Below are 16,813 nucleotides of genomic sequence, written 5' to 3' on the forward strand. Positions count from 1 at the left end.
GAGGGTGGCATAGCGATCTTTTGGGAGAAACACCCATGCCATTTGAGAATCTAGAGTGGCTCCAATGAACGTCAGCTTTTTGGTAGGGAGGAGGGTGGACTTTTCTCTTTGATACATATGCCGAGGTGGTCAACAGGTCTTCTAAAGTCTGAATGGTCACTAGCAGACATTCGTGTAAGGGTGCCACTAGTAACCAGTCGGCTAGGTAGGGGGACAACGAGTGACCTAGTTGTCTCATATAGGCCGCCACTATTGTGAAAACCTTTGTGAATACCCACGGGGCAGTGGCTATCCCAAGGGGGTAGTGTGACTGTCCTATTCAGAAGTGAAGGAACTTGCGATGGGCAGGATGGATATCGTTGTGAAAATATGCATCTTTCATATCAAGAGCCACAAACCAGGCCTCACATTGAAGTGAAAGGGTGATTTCAGGTATCATTACCATTCGGAAACCAAATCTGCGGATGAATTTGTTGAGTGCCTGTAGGTCCAAAATGAATCAGACGTCTCCACCTTTCTTTGGAACAAGGAAGTAGGGGGAGTAGAATCCATAGTCCTGAAATCTGGACGGAACTTGCTCTATGGCACCTTTTTGGAGCAGAGACAACAATTCCTTGTGAAGGAGCTGAGTTTGGTTTGCATCCACCTTCGTGGCCCGTGGTGGGTTACGAGGTGGAAAGGTGTGAAATTCTAAGAAATACCCTTATCGTACAACATCTAGGACCCACTGGTCAGTGGTGATCTGGCTCCAGTTGTTGTAAAATGGGGCAAGACAACCTCCAAAGCATGTGGGAGGGCCTGAGATTTGAAGGGGGAGAGGTTTACAGGCCTCTGTGTGCGAGTCAAAAGTACTATCTTGGGCGCTGATGAGGGGTAGAGGCTGCTGTGGTGGTGAAAGGGAATGTCTACGCCGTTGTGAGCATTACCGGGGTGCTGCTATTGTGGATGTAGGGGGTAAGGCTGGTAAGGTTGATAAGGGGGTCTGGGTTGATACTAGGGTCGATATGCTTGTCTGTGTTGAAAATGTGTGGGGGCCAGAGTATAGCAGCCCAAGGAGCAAAGGGTAGCTTTGGAGTCCTTCAATAAGTGTAGGCTTTCCATCTATTTTTTCACTAAATAATTTCTGATTGCTGAATGGCAAATCTTCTAGGGTCATCTGGACTTCTTTAGGGAATCCAGAGGTCTGAAGCAGTGAGTCCTTCCTCAATGTAATACCTGAAGATAAGGATTGTGCCGCTGTATCTGCAGCATCCACTGCTGCCTAGAGAGAAACTTTGGATACCAGTTTGCCCTGCTCAATTAGAGCCTGGAATTCTGTGCATCTGTCTTCCGGTAGCGAGGCCTGGAATTCTGCTAGCTTGGAGTACAATTTGGAATCGTACTTAGTCAATATGGCCTGACAGCTGGCTATGCGAAACTGAAAGCCTGCCGATGAGCATACCTTGCAGCCAACAAGGTCCAGTTTCTCTGCTGTCTGATCTGGGAGGGGAGGGCGGGGGGGGCGGCGTAGCTGTAGGATGTTTCTGTCTGTCTCACTGCACCGCGGCCTGGACCACCAATAAACTGGGTGGTGGGTGCGTAAAAAGGAAGTTGATGTACTTAGCTGGAACCAGATACCTGTGTTCTGCACATTAGGTGTTGGAGCGCAGGATGCTGGGGTATGCCAGATTGTTTGTGTTGGCTATAAGATGGCTTTATGAATGGGCAAGGCTAAAGTGGAAGGGCCTGCTGGCTGGCTGAACGTCCAGAAACTCATCCTGAGATACTGTGACATCCTCCGCAGGTACTTTGAGGGCTGTTGCCGAGCGTCTCAATAGATCTTGATATTGGTCATGATCATTGGGTGGTGATGCGGATGGCGGGAAAATGGTGTCATCCGGTGACGATGAGACCCCTGTAGGGAGTGGTGGGTCCATTGGGTGCGATGGATCCATCGGTACCAGCAGTGCCATAGTCCCTTGATGTTCTCAGGATACCGACGGTGCCATGTATATCAATGAAGGGGGGGATGTGGTCGCTTGGTTATAATATGGGGCCCATTCTTGCCAGTGTGGTCTGATCGTGGTGGTGGATCTTGACGGTATTGGAACCATTGTTGTTATGGTAGAGCTTGCGTGGGCACACAGTAATGATGCAGACTGTGTTCCAGGAAGAAGCGCTGTTCCGGTTCAGATGACCAGTCAGAGTCTGACAGCTCCGACAGTAGTGGTGCCATTGGTACAGATGATGCCGACGGCAGTTGTGTCAACCGCTGAGGTTGCAGAGCTGGTAGGGACTGTAGAGCTGGCGGAGGTGGATGCAGGACTAGTGGTCCTGCCAGAGATGCAAAACTCTGTTATCGGTTGGTGGTAAAGCAGTAATGGTTCATCGGCTGGAGATAGGGGCCGTATGGTACTTTGTGTACCCTTGCATGCGGAACACTCCAACAGCTGTAATAATTCTGCCATGGGTGTTAGGAGCGACAGATGGCCCAGAGTGCGAGGTACTGGGTCCGGCAGACTCAGTGATGGTCTGTAATCTGAAGGTGCCACAGAAGCAGCCGGACTAGCGGTGTGCTCTGATTTTCTGTCTGTCTTTGCCCTCTTGGGCACTGGAATTGCTGAGTTGGCTCACGACTTCTCACCCGGCTGTACGTGGCTTGGGGAGGAAACGCAGCGTTTAGGGGTGGTCCCTCTTGGGGATCTGCCCTTGTGCCCGTGACTATGTCTTTTCTTATGAGACTTGGCCAGTGCTGTTGGTGTCACCAGTACCGACGCAGACGCTGGAGCTGGAGCCGTCAATCTGACAGATGCTTGGAGGGGTCTGCTGATGCTGCTTTTTTTTTTTATAAAAACACTAACTATGTTAAGACTAAAAGCTAACAATTATTTCTAATAAAAACGTTACTTGCTACGCAAGATCTATGAGAAGATGGAGTTCCGTCTCTAGTCATGAGGTGGTAAGAGGAAACAGGAAGCATCGACCCACGCAGACATATAAGACTTCGGATGTAATGTGTGGGCAACGCGAGGCATGCATGCAGGTCAACGGACACTACTTTCAACAGTTCCAAGTCTGGCGCACGCGCACCCATGGTGGAATCCATATAGGGACATCACTTGAAGAACTGTGGGATACACTGAGCTGCAGAAAACTATTTGTACATGGCAAAAGTTACACACTGGAACAATCCTCATTTATTATCCTTCTCACACTATACCTTAATATAGCATCCTGTAAACCCCATATTCATCATTCATATATGTTTGTGATATTTCATACAAGGCATCCCAGGTAAGATATCATATGAAAGGGCATGATCTGCTGAAACCCATTGTTCTGTCAAAATATGAATATATTAGTGTGTATGAAGTTATAAGATTCCATTAAATGATTTGTATTGACCATTAATCATCAGGGGAGTTGTAAATGATGGATTTACAATTCTGTAAGAGTTGCACAAGCACCACCCAATAGGGATTGCTCAACTCTATGACTCAGTTGCACAAGATCACATCGGGGGGACTGCTCAACTCTGGGACTCAGCAAAGCCCACCGGGACATGTCTGGGTTAGTGTTATCCAGGCACATGGACTGAGGATATAAAATAGAGGACAGTAGCCTCATGCTTTTACTTTTCTCCCCCCCCCCGCCCACCAGCACCTACACTGAAGGCAACAAGAATGCTGAGAAGACAAAGACTTCAATTGAAGAGACTGATGACAGGCTTAAAGGTAAAGCCTGTGTATTAAGGACTGTAACCTAGCTCCAACATCCTCTGGGGTGAGGAAAAAAGCTTGATCCAAATACTGCTTAGTCTAATGAGATTTAGGATTTAGACTGCATACTTACTTTTTATTTTCTTTGGTAACTATCTCTCACCTTTTATGCCTACCACTTATAATCACTTAAAATCTATCTTTCTGCAGTTAATAAACTTATTTTAATGTTTTATGTTAACCAGTGAGTTTGTCTGAAGTGCTTGGAATCTGTTCACATTACAAAGGCTGGTGAATGTTCACTTTCCTGTGATGAAGTGGTGAACTAGTTAATAAACTTGCACTACTCAAGAGAAGAGCTTGAGCATGCAAGATTGCATATTCCTGGGGTGCCAGGCTGGGGGCATGGGAGATTTGCTGGGGTTTCCCTGTGTATATTTCATGAGAGCATTCATGTAGTTTAGCTGAGTATATCTCTGCATGCTGGTGGCTGAGTGATAGCGCCTGGAGAGGTTTGCTGCTTGTCACTAGCAAAGCATTGTGAGAGACAACCCAGGCTGGTGAGTTAAGGGGTCAGAACAGTCCGAGGTTGTACCCTGGGATCCATCCTCCCTCTCCCACCCACCCACCCACCCACACCCACACACACACTTTCATGTTTTCATATTTATCAGTATATTTGTTTCATATAAGACTTATTTTTGAACAGGCTGTATTCCTGACATCTTATTAGTCATGCTTATATTGGAGCTAGGGATGGATAGGGAGCAACTGTGGCAATCAATTCTATTCTAAGAAATTGCCTCTGGGTCTTCTGCCCAACCTCCTTAGGGTCATGAGTTGCCTTCAGAACTCAGAGGACCACAGCCAAAAAATAAGGTGAATAACTCTTGCTTTGATTGATTTTTAAATGTGAAAAGTGGCCTTCGTCTTGTGATGAAAATAAAGAAGTGTGTGGAGTTTATGACTCATTATATAACTACAATGAGGCAAAAAGAAGAGTGAAACTGAGGGCTACATTTTGAAACTGGATGTTTAACCTGTAACAGACTTTTGAATGGTGTACCTGAAGACTCTGGGTTTGAAGATAGCAGGACTTGGTGAGTAGTGCATTTGGTCTGTGGGTTTTGTTTGTTCTCGGTGTAAGGGTTGTTTAGATGGGCCATCGCCCCCAGAATAAAATATCTGAGACACGTCTGTTGGTGCATTGGTAAGGGCTGGAAAGCTCTGACTCTTGGGGCTTTTTATAACCCTGCTGTTTGAAGTCTCTGAATGGTTAATCACTCTCTGGTGGTGAAGGACAAAGCTGAAATGAATTAAGCAGGGAGACTTGGTATAAAAAGTCACTTACCAGGCAAACTCGAGAGCCACAAAGAGAGGCAACTTTCCAGAGACTTTTGATGAGAGTTTACAGAGAGAGTGAGAGGCTTTCCTTACAGGTTCAGTGCTATATTAATGTGCAATTTGAAGAAGGTTAGTAAAGAAACAGTGGTGTTGACTTGCAATGGATGTGTCATGTTTTCTTTCCTGCCTGCAGCCAGTTTCAAATTGGCAAAATAAAAGATTCTTGGATGAAAGGACAAGTACAGATGCTACTAAAAATCAGAGAAGTTGAGGAGTTCCTAGACAGCCAGGTTCAGGAAATACCAGTACCAAGGGAACAGAGAGAGGTACAGAGATGTATATACCAATGCCAGGAGGCTGGATGACAAACAAGAGGAATTGGAATTGATCATTTATGAGCATAAATTAGACCTAGATGGTATTATTGAAACCTGGTGGAATAAGTCACATGAATGGAATGTTAAAAATCAATTGCTATTTTCTAATTAGGAAAGGTTAAGTGGGCAAAAGGGGAGGGTAAATGGCATTCATGTTAAAAATGACATTATCTGTATGAGAGTCTCCAATAACTCAGAAGAAAATGAACCTGAATGCTTTTGGATCAATGTCCTAACAGATAAAGCACAAGATGGCGTTTTAGTTGCTCCTGCTATAGACCACCAAATCACACTAGGGAAAAGGATGACTGACTCTTTACACACATATCTACAATGTGTAGGGGGAAAAGGTACTTGATCATTGTGGACTTCTATCTGAGCAACATATGCTGGAGGTTTCATGCTGCCACTACTAAAACATCCTTGGAATTTCTTAATATTATAGATAATTTCCTAACTCAGAAAGTGTTGCAGCCAACCAGGGGGAATTCTGTATTAAACCTAGCCTTCAGAGATAAGGAGGAACTCATTACAGAACTAAAAATTAACAACAAGTTAGGTACAAGTGATCATGATTTGATCACATTTATAACGTGCAAGAAGAATAAAGTCCAAACCAGTTAATACATATACTTGGTAACTTAGAAGCACCAATTTCACATTGCTGAGTACAATTATAAGCCAGATCAAGTGGGAAGAAGAATTTAACCAAAAAAATTGAAATGATTATTGGGAATTTTTTAAGAACTCTTTTGAAAGCCCAAAAAGTCACAATCAAGGATGAAGGCCATATTGGTTTAAAAAAATACCTGAATTAGGGGGGAAGTAAAGGCAGCTATAAAAACTATATATTTATAAACAAATGGAAGACCTGGGAAGTTGGCAGTAATGAAAACAAATCAGAAGCTAGGAACTGAAGAAAACTGAAAAGGAAAGCCAACAGACACAAGGAGAAGTCTATGGCCAGCAGAGTTAAGGACAGTAAGACTGAGGAGGGTTTTAAGTATATTAGGAATAAAAAGAATCCTAACAATAGTATTGGTCCATTATTAGATGGAAGTCGTAGAATTATCAATAATAATGCAAAAAAAGCAAAAATGTTTAATATGTATTCTGTCGTTATGGAAAAAACAGATGATGTAGTCATATCATATGATAACATTATTTCCATTCCACTAGCATCTCAGGATGGTGTTACAACAGCTACTAAAATTAGATATTTAAGATCAGACAGATCAAACAACTTATATACAAGTTCTAAAAGAGTTCTAAAAGAACTGGCTGGATCGTTAATGTTAACGAAGACTGGAAGAAAGCTAACTGCGTGCCAATATTGAAAATGGATAAACACAATGACCCAGGTAATTATAGGTCTGACAGTGGGACACCAATCCCAGACAAGATTATGAAGTAGCTGATACAGGACATGATTAATAAAAAAATCAAAGGAAGAAAATATAATGAATATCAATCAGTAAGGATTTATGGAAAACATCCTGTCAAACTAAGATTAAACAGTGATTTGATTACAGTCTAATATCTACATGGGGAACAAATATTTGATAATAGCTCTTCCGTCTAACAGAGAAAAGGGTAATATGATTTAATGGCTGGAAGTTGGAGCTAGACAAATTCAGACTGGAAATAAGACATTTTTAACCCAGTGTGGGGAATTAACCATTAGAACAATTTGTCATGTGGGCTGGCTTGAGTGGGGGGGGCATTTAGAATATTGGGTGACATCAATATGGCAGAATCATAATAATCCATGTGGGATATGCCATGTCAGGTACTGTTAGGAAGGTTATAATGTGCTAAGTAAGATAATAATACTTATGTTCATGTGTGATATTTGAAATGGAAGTTATAGATGTATTTGTAATATCTATATTTCAAATTGTTCTACCTGGGCAACACCCCAGATAGGAAGGCTGCAGAACAATGGCCTGCATAATGGCCCATTAAGGCATTCCCAGGTACAAGGGGCCCTGAGGAAGAGGCCAGCATCACCACTGAGTCACCAGAACCTGCTTACATGACTCTGGACTCCATTGCAGGCAACCTACCTGATGAAGCATCAGGACTGTCCCATGTGACTATGGACACCAGGCACACCGGAGGGGTCACCAGGATTGGCCCAGGTGACTATGGACTCCATTTTGGGTCTTGTGACTGCCCACAGGCCGCATGGCCGGAGGAGGGGGTTTAAAAGATCAAGCCAGAGAAACCATTTTGTCTTTGCTCCTGTCCAGCTGCAGACACACACCTACCTCTGGATCTATTAATCTTACAACTGAACCGAAGGACTTAGACCCATCCAGGTACTGGATGTAAACCAGAGGGAACTATACAAGCCTGCAAATCCACATTCCTTCCAGAAACCTGATGTAAATGGACTTTTAATCATTTGTATATCTATGATTTACTTTAACCCTTTAACATTTCTCTCGTGGTTTCTTTCTTTCTTTTTACAATAAACCTTTAGTTTAGATACTAAAGGATTGGCTGCCAGCGTGATATTTTAGGTAAGGTCCAAACTTATATTGATCTGGTGCTGTGGCTGACTCTTTGGGGTCAGAGGGAACCTTTTTAGTAAAGAGCAGAGAGTTCTAGTAACTGGTCTCTTTACTGGACCTAATGCTGATTTGGGAGCCTGGAGCTGAAATGCAGTGAAGAGGGCTGTGGGCATTTGTGGACTGGCTTCTTGATATCCAGTGTGGGGTAATCAGAAGCAGTTCGTGGCTGGTTGGGAAGCCGGGCTTCAGTGTCACCCACCAGCGTGGGGAGAATCTGCTCTCCTTTTGCAGCCTGCCCTGACCTTGGCAATATCAGTTGGCAACCCTGGGCACGGGTCGTATCACACAATTTACCAAGGGTTGTGGTGGATTCTCCATCACTGGCAATTTTTAAATCAAGGTTGGATGTTTTTCTAAAAGATATGCTTTAAGTATTATTTTGGGGAAGTTCTACAGCCTGAGTAATACAGGAAGTCAGATTAGATTATTACAGTGGTCCCTTCTGGCCTTGGGAAACTATTAATTGCTTTCTCCAGGACAATATATTAGCAAGTAGAAAAAACTATTATCTCCTAACTGTAATTAAGATACATTTGAAGACTAAATTAAAAAATCAAAATGTGGAATAGCAGGACTGTAAATCCTGCTTTAAGTGCAACATTCAACTCAACCTTTAACTATGGAGTTGTTATTGATGCATCCACAATAACAAATTAGAAGAACAAGATCATTTTCGTGCCAAAGGTTTTGCTTTACCTTTACTGCGCAAAGGACTGCTAAGCAGCATTCTATATGTGATTGACTAGTGGAAGTCATTTAATGCATTCTTTACCATGAAAGAAGGATTAAAACCACTTCTTAAAATCAGGTGTACAGTATGCAAAGTCCTCTGACAAAAACCAAAAAGATATGGCTTGGCATTCCTAATAATCTAAGGCTAAAATAAAGAAGCAAAAAAAAAAAAAAAAAAAAAAACCCTTCCAAAAAAGAAGAAAAAAAAGGAACCTTTCAGTCCTTTACTTATCTATCTGTATATATATCACAAGGGAACCTAAAAAAGTACACATTTTTTTTTTTTGTGTTGATCATCCTTAAATAGCATAACTATGGGAAGAATAGCAATTTACGAAACTGACAAATTATTGCAGGCATCAGTAGGCCTTTTGAAAGGTATTGGCAAATTATCAGATTAGAATACATTTTAATATTAATTATTTATAAATATTGACTATTCTTTCTCTCTTACCTGACATTGGAAAACACATTCAAATTACGTATCATGTAATAAAGTTGTCTTTCACACAACCATTCTATTACAGGTATTATTTCCATTTCTTCTGCTTTGTGTACTACAGAAAACTAGAAAAATGAAAAGGTGAAATAATGACTTTTTTTAAAATTGGAGTTCAAGAAGCATTTTTGTTTGAGACATTATGGAATTTCCACTATTGCAATACATAGTTTATCAGCTACACAGTAAATCTGACATTTTATTAACTGATTGCTATAATAAACAAAATTTAGTTAGTAATTGACAATGCATGGCAATGGTAGGCAAACAGAAAAACAGCAGCTGAGAGAGCTACTATGTTTGTTAGTATCGTGAAGTTCCTCTCTTCCAGGCTCTAGGGGATGCTCACAAATTATGCAGTATGTGCCCTTCACAGTGTTTAAGTGTAGTAGTTCTGAATGTTTTGAGACCTTCTATGTCTGAGGTGAGAGAATAAATTAAGCTGGACATTAACCAACATACAACGGCAACATACAACATTGCCAGCAGAACTAACTGCAGATTAAAAAAAACAAAATTCTCTGAAATGCAAAATTTTGGCTATGACTTCACAAACATATCCCTCCTTTCTCTATTCCCATACAAATGGACACTGATCACACTGTGCGTTTCATTTTTTTTTTACTTGAATACACATTCAACCATCTGTTTCTAGCTCTATGATTCTCCATTCACATGATTTCTGTCCTCCACAAAAGTTTAACGTACAGGTGGTTTATTTATAGCAAATTAATTGTTTTGTTTTTCCCTCCTAATATTTAATTTCAGTAAAAAGTTAAGTAGGTATGAAAAACCAGATAATGAACAGCTTCAGCTACTAGTAGAAACTGTTGTGAAATAAAGTACAATTATATAAAAAAATGAGTTGTCTTGCAATCATTCTATGTAGAGATACAACAAATCAGTATTTATTATTGCTAAGTTATGCTGTTTGCAGTAAACAAGCACATTTTTAAACCAAGCTCTTTATATAAAGTGTCCATACTGTAATACAGAATATAATTCTTTTCAAAAACATTGCAGTATGCAACTGATGCAGAAGATTCCTTTTTGCAGACTAGCACATAAAACTCATTTTGCTTAAATTACAACAAACTGAATGGCCCTTTGTTCCTCTTTACAGTACAAAATATGACACGATTCTAACATAATTTTCATTGTCCTTGTGACTATTAAAAAACAATCATAAAAACCAAGACTGATTTTTTTATGTTTGCCTTCTGTATGCACAGGAAACTGAGTTCCAGGAATAATGCAAAGTCAGACAAAGCCAATAGAGGTCTTAACACCAGGGAGCGTAACTGTTTCAGGATTGTTTCCTTACTTTCTTTTCAAAACATAGCAACTGCTTTATCTGCGATTTGAATGAAATCACGGATACAGGACTTTAGTCAAAGATGGAATGTGATCTACACAGCATAAAGTGATAAAACTATCAAGTTTCATCCTGCAATAAGGATCTCTCTGTGTGATATGCTATTAGTTTTTACTGAACTGATATTTCAACTTTTGAAAGAGGATCTGTCTATCTGTTTCACACATTTTACACCTCATGACTCAGGTAGTGATGAGGCTTTGTCTAAAGGCTTGCCATCATATTTACTGGATGAGGATTTCAGAAAAATCAATAATCTTCTCTGTAATGTCAGATATCTTGCTTCAAAGTACCTAGATGATTGTGAGGCTATATTTCATAGAGGATTATTGCACAACAGACTTTTTAATTCAGAGATCTTCAGTCAAAATCTTGATTAGATTACAGTTAGAAGTGAGTAGAATGCTCTTATCGCACTTTCTAGCCATCAGTACCACACAATTCAAAATTATTAGCAATCTCTGCTAGCTGCACCAAGAAACAGTAGTTAGACATTATTGTGATAAGTGCTTTAGAAATGCCACTATATTAGACAGACACTCTATGCACCTTGGACATTACAGTTTATTCATTATTAATCTGAAAATCATTGCTTTTTTCAACTGAGTCCAAACAATAAAAGTATAGCATCTCCTGTAATTTGAAGGTTTCATATAAGGATAGAGCTTCCTGAAGGCTGGAGTCCTTGAAGGAGAGCTTTTAGGTATTCTATCCCAGAACACTGAAGATACCAACAGTTTAAACTTCACTCGTTGTTCAATTGGGGGGCAGTGTTATGAGCCCACTACAGAAATGATGCACTCTCAATAATTAAAAATAGAATAAAACACCTGGAAAAGCCTGACATAAGGTCTAACCAGCAGCATTTCTGCAAAAGAAAATTGTGTCGCTAATATATAAAAAAAATTAACATGACAATAGAGTAGAACAGGATTGACAATTTATTTAGCTCTTCAAAAGGTCTTTGACAAAGTTCCTCGCAAGAGACTATGTACTAAGTCTGGTGTCATTTAATACAGTTACTAATGATCTGGAAAGGGGGGTGAGTAGGAAAAATTGCAGCTGATAAAGTTATTCAGGCTAATCAAGTCCATAGAAGACTGTGAAAAACTTAAAAAAGGACTTAACCAAATTAGACGAATTGACAACATGGGGGCAGACTGAGTTCAAGGGTGACAAATGCAAAGTAACGAACTGGAAGGAACAATTTCAGCTACTCATAGAGGGTTATAAATTAACTGTATCAACTCAGAAGAGGGACCAAAGCGTCATCTCAGTGAAGACTCTGCTAAGAAAGAGGTTACTTATCAGTAATTGTTCTTTAAGAAATGCAAGCACACTTTTTGGATATGGCCTCCCAGGTGCTGAGTTGCAGATCTCTCTTGAAACACTGGTGTTATGAGTTCAGCATCAGTGAAGAGTCCATTAAGATGCTTAGAATTCATATTACCTTGATTATTTCGGGATATACATTGACTGATGGCAACATCAGGGCAAGCCAGTTCTTCAGCAAGTTTTTTTACCTAATTCTCCTCTGCCAACCAATATATCAAAACCTTGACCTTGCTTTGGTTTAACTTCAACCAGTTCATCATCAACCATGTGTTTATCTTATTCAAACCCTGGGATAGCTGTGTGATTATGGTGTGTGCATACTGTGACCACAATTCAAGAAATTACTTACGCATGTGCTTATGGCCATCCCTAAATAGGAAAGCATATCCTTAAACCCCATTTACTTCAGTGAGTTTTAAACACCCTCCCCGTATACAGATGCTTACCTAAATCAGGGCCTATGTGAAGGATAAACAGAGCTGTTTGCATATTTATTGGTAACTGAGCAAATAGTGTCAATTTCTTCTAGTGGCTGCATGTAAATATTGAATAGGAGCAGAGAGATAAGTGAGCCTTGCAATATTCCATACGTGACGGTTCTGGTAGCAGAGTGACAGCTGTTCACCATGACCCTTTGAGTGAAGTCGTAATGGAAGGATTCAAACTATTGAGAATAGCAGCATTCTATGATAACTGAATCAAACACAAGAAGTCAAAGCGAGTCCATGAAAATGTGAAGATCAATCAGCATCATTTCAATTCCATATCCTGGCCTGAAATCTGATTGTCTTCTGGCAGTGACCTTAATCCTTCACAGATGCACTTTAGGACAGCTCTTCTTTATCTTTCATATTAGCTTGCTCAAGAATGGGAAATATGACACCAAGCAGTAATTGGCAAAGTCGACTGCATATAATGAAGGCCTCTTGAGGATTGGGTGGACAAAAAATGGTTCCTAACCTTCTGTAACTGTTGTTCTTCGAGATGTGCTGCTCATGTCCATTCCAAGTAGATGTGTGGGCGCCATGTGCACAGTCCTCCAGAAAGCTTTCCCCTCGTGGTACCTGTAGGGTCAGCTCTAGTGTCCCCTGAAGCCGCGCCTTCATGGCACCCTATATAGAGCCCTGCTGACCTGCTGCCTCTTTAGTTTCTCTTTCCTGGCTGGGTCTGATAGAAGGTATGTGGGTGGGGCTTGTAATGGACATGAGCAATACATCTCAAAGTTACAGAAGATTAATAACCATTTTTTCTTCTTCGAGTGCTTGATCATGTCGATTCCAAGTAGATGACTCTCAAGCTAGACTATAGGAGAAGGGATCGAAGGTTCAAAATCCCGCAGATTGGAGCACTGCCCTGCCAAGGCAGCATCGTCTCTAGCATGCTGGGTGATGGCATAGTGGGCAGCGAAGCTGTGAAAAGAGGACCATATTGCCACTCTACAAATGCCCTAGATCAGAACCTGGGCCAGGAAAGCTGCAGAGGACACTTGTGCCCTCAGGAAATGGGATGTTATTGCCAGGGATAGCTCATTCACCAAGTCATAGTAAGTCCTGATGCACGAAGTAATCCATGAAGAAACCCTTTGAGAGGAAACGGGTAGCCTTTTCATTCTGTCTGCTACTGCTACAAAGAGCAGAGTCATTTTCTTGATTACTTGGTTCTCTCAATGTAGGAAGCCAATACATACCTGACGTCCAGATAATGCAATCTACGCTCCCTACTGTTACTATGAGGTTTCGTGAAGAAAACCAGGAGGAATGTGTCCTGGTTCGCATGGAACTGGGAGACCACCTCTGGAAGGATGAGGGCAAAACTAAACCTTATTTTTGAAGAAAGTTGTATAGGGAGGTTCTGACATGAGTACTTTAAGCTCCAATATTCTACTGGCAGAAGTTATGGCTACTAGAAAGGCCACCTTCCAGAAAAAGTAGAGAAGCGAAAATGTTGCTAGGGGATCAAAAGGTGGTCCCGTCAGCCTTGACAGAAAGAGGTTGAGGTCCCATTGGTGGACTGGCAAGCACATAGGAGGATACAGCCTGTCCAGCCCCTACAGAAAGCGCGCAACCAAAGGATTAATGAAGACTGAGCATTCCGCTACCCATGGATGGAATGCTGAAATGGCCGCCAGGTAGACCTTAACTGACAAACCAGATAGTCCCTGTTGCTTCAGATGCAGCAAATAGTCCAGCATTGTCAGGACTGATGCCAGTATGGGCTAGTTGTCCTTCTGAGTTGCCCAAACTGAAAACCTCCTCTACTTAGCTAGGTAAGTGTCCTTAGTGGAGGGTTTCCTACTGCTGAGGAAGACCTCCTTAGCTGATTCCAAGCATGCTAGCTCTAGGTGGTTCAGCTATGGAGCTTCCATGCTGTGAAGTGCAGCAATTCAAGGTTGAAGTGATGAAAAGTGCCATGCTCCTGCATCAGAGAGCAAAGGTAGAGTGATCGGAGTGTCCACTGAAAGGTTGAGGAGCGTGGTATACCAATGCTGGCGGGGTCAAGTGGGGGGCTACTAGTAGCATGGCAGACTTTTCCTGCCTTATCTTCAGCAAGACCCTGTGGATGAGTGGGGTTGGAGAGAAGGCATAGAAGAGCTGGCCTGTCCATGGGATGAGAAAAGCATTGGCACGCCAATCAATGTACTGGATCCACCCTTCCATTTATTTTTGGGCTGACTATCCCACTTCTGCCATGCGTGGTCCCAGATCATATCAAATTGATGTGTCCTACACATGGTGAAACTGGGATATTCGCTCCAATTTTCATCTCACTCACCTTCCCATCCTCCACCCTTCCTGGCCCTCTTCAAGGACCCCTCTCACAAGCAAGTTTTTTCGCTGGAGGAGGTAGAGAGGCTGGGGTTTGCCATAAGGTCTTTGTGGTCTCCCAGATAGATTTTATAAGCGGTAGAGCAACTCTAGAGGGACCCTCCAGGGCCAGGATGTCCACCATTGGGTCTGCTCCCTCTACAACACACACTGCCTGGAGGCCCATATTCAGGGCTATTCTATGAAGCATCTCTTGATGCGCTCAGCTATTGTCAAGTACTAGCGCAGGCACCGTTCCCACCATGGTCTCATCCAGGAATAAGGAGCAAGATGCTCTGAGCGGACTTTCTGACATTTCCTGCCCCGTGGCATCAGAAGGGTCACGCAGTGCCAGATCTTCATCCTCAGCGCCAGGGTTATGGAGGAAATCTGGTGCTGGGAACAGAGCCCTCCCTGGTGCCATGCTATATGCTTCCAGCCAAATGAGATGGTCTCCTGGCCTGGCCTGCCCTTCAGATGAAACGAAGGAGTGTGATCTGCCGGACTGGGACTCCTGCACCTGGTGGTATGTCCACAGGGTCCATAATGGCCACTGCCATTGAGGGGGCCAGTGCATCGAAAGGGGGTGAGCTGTCTTTCCCCTCTGATGCCGACTATGGTGCTGGCTGTGCTTCAAAGAAAAGGAATTTGCTTCAGAGTCAGATGATCATAATGGTCCCTTCTGACCTGATGGTCTATGAGTACTTCTCGCTCTGTAGGGATGCCGTGCTGGACAGTGCAGGAGACTGGTGCCGTGGGAAGTGAGACCCGGCCATCATCGCTGGCTTGCCCTTGGAGGGCACCATAGATTTTCTCAGTGCCAGTGCTTTGTCCCGGTCATGCTGAGGTGGAGGCGGCGGGGCCATGTCCTCAATCAGCTCCCTTGCCACTTCAAATCTCTCAGGCATGGAGGAGAACTGCAAATCCTCCTCCTGCCTCTCCCTCAGCAGCAAGTCCACAGGGACCAAACTCAAGGAAACCCCTCCAAAAGAGAAGGGAGGAGGATCCTGGGAAATACAGACCGGTCAGCCTCACCTCAGTCCCCGGAAAAATCATGGAGCAAGTCCTCAAAAAATTAATTTTGAGGAACTTGGAAGAGAGAAAGATGATCAGAAATAGTCAGCATGGATTCGCCAAGGGCAAGTCATGCCTGACCAACCAGACCATGCCTTCTATGATGAGATGATTGGCTCTGTGGATGTCGAGAAGACAGTGGAGATTATATACCTCGACTTTAGCAAAGCTTTTGATACAGTCTCCCACAGTATTCTTATCAGCAAGTTAAAGAAGTATGAGTTGGATGAATGGACTACAAGATGGATAGAAAACTGGCCAGATCATTGGGCTCAATGGGCAGTGATCAACGGCTTGATGTCTAGTTGGCAGCCGGTAACAAGCGGCATGCCTCAGGGGTTGGTGCTGGGGCTGGTTTTGTTCAACATCTTCATTAATGATCTGGAGGATGGGTTGGATTGCACCCTCACCAGATTCGCAGATGACACTAAGCCGGGGGGAGCGGCAGATACGCTGGAGGGTAGGGATAGGATACAGAGTGACCTAGACAAATTTGAGGATTGGGCCAAAAAAAAAAAAAAAAATCTATGAAGTTCAACAAGGACAAGTGCAGAGTCCTGCACTTAGGACAGAAGAATCCCATACACTGCTACAGATTAGGGACCAAACTGGCTAGGCAGCAGTTCTGCAAAAAAGGACTTGGGGTTATAGTGGACCAAAAGCTGGATATGAGTCAACAGTGTGCCCTTATTGCCAAGAAGGCCAACGGCATATTGGGCTACATTAGTAGGAAGAATGATTGAGGTTGCTTCCCCCACCCATGTCCTCGAGTGGAAGCATGAAGATACTCAGGGTGCAGGCATGGCCTGCAATGGACAATACTGGCCAAACGGTTCTGAACTCAAGTACACTGGGCACATGCATACTAACAGTGGAATATACATGGACAAACATTCTAAGAAGAACATCATTTTTCAGGTCATCATCATCATCATCTAGTAGTTTGTTTTTTTAATAAAGAAAAAGTATCAGGAGTTCCTCTTTTATGCCCAAAGTGAA

The 16,813-nt window shown here is 42.6% G+C and overlaps 1 protein-coding gene across 1 annotated transcript in view; it reads right to left on the minus strand.

Annotated features, from left to right (window-relative positions):
• Positions 1-16,813, minus strand: part of DNAH14 (dynein axonemal heavy chain 14) — a 584,657-nt gene that overhangs the window by 504,045 nt on the left and 63,799 nt on the right. Inside the window, exon 9 of the mRNA XM_067564773.1 lies at positions 9,182-9,294. Coding sequence (XP_067420874.1) covers positions 9,182-9,294 — 113 coding nt within the window. The remainder of the gene's footprint in view (positions 1-9,181; positions 9,295-16,813) is intronic.

Source organism: Emydura macquarii, unplaced genomic scaffold, assembly GCF_026122565.2.
Source record: "Emydura macquarii macquarii isolate MOO-44397 ecotype Brisbane River unplaced genomic scaffold, CSIRO-AGI_Emac_v2 contig_2676, whole genome shotgun sequence".
In the NCBI taxonomy this organism is placed as follows: Eukaryota; Metazoa; Chordata; order Testudines; family Chelidae; genus Emydura; species Emydura macquarii.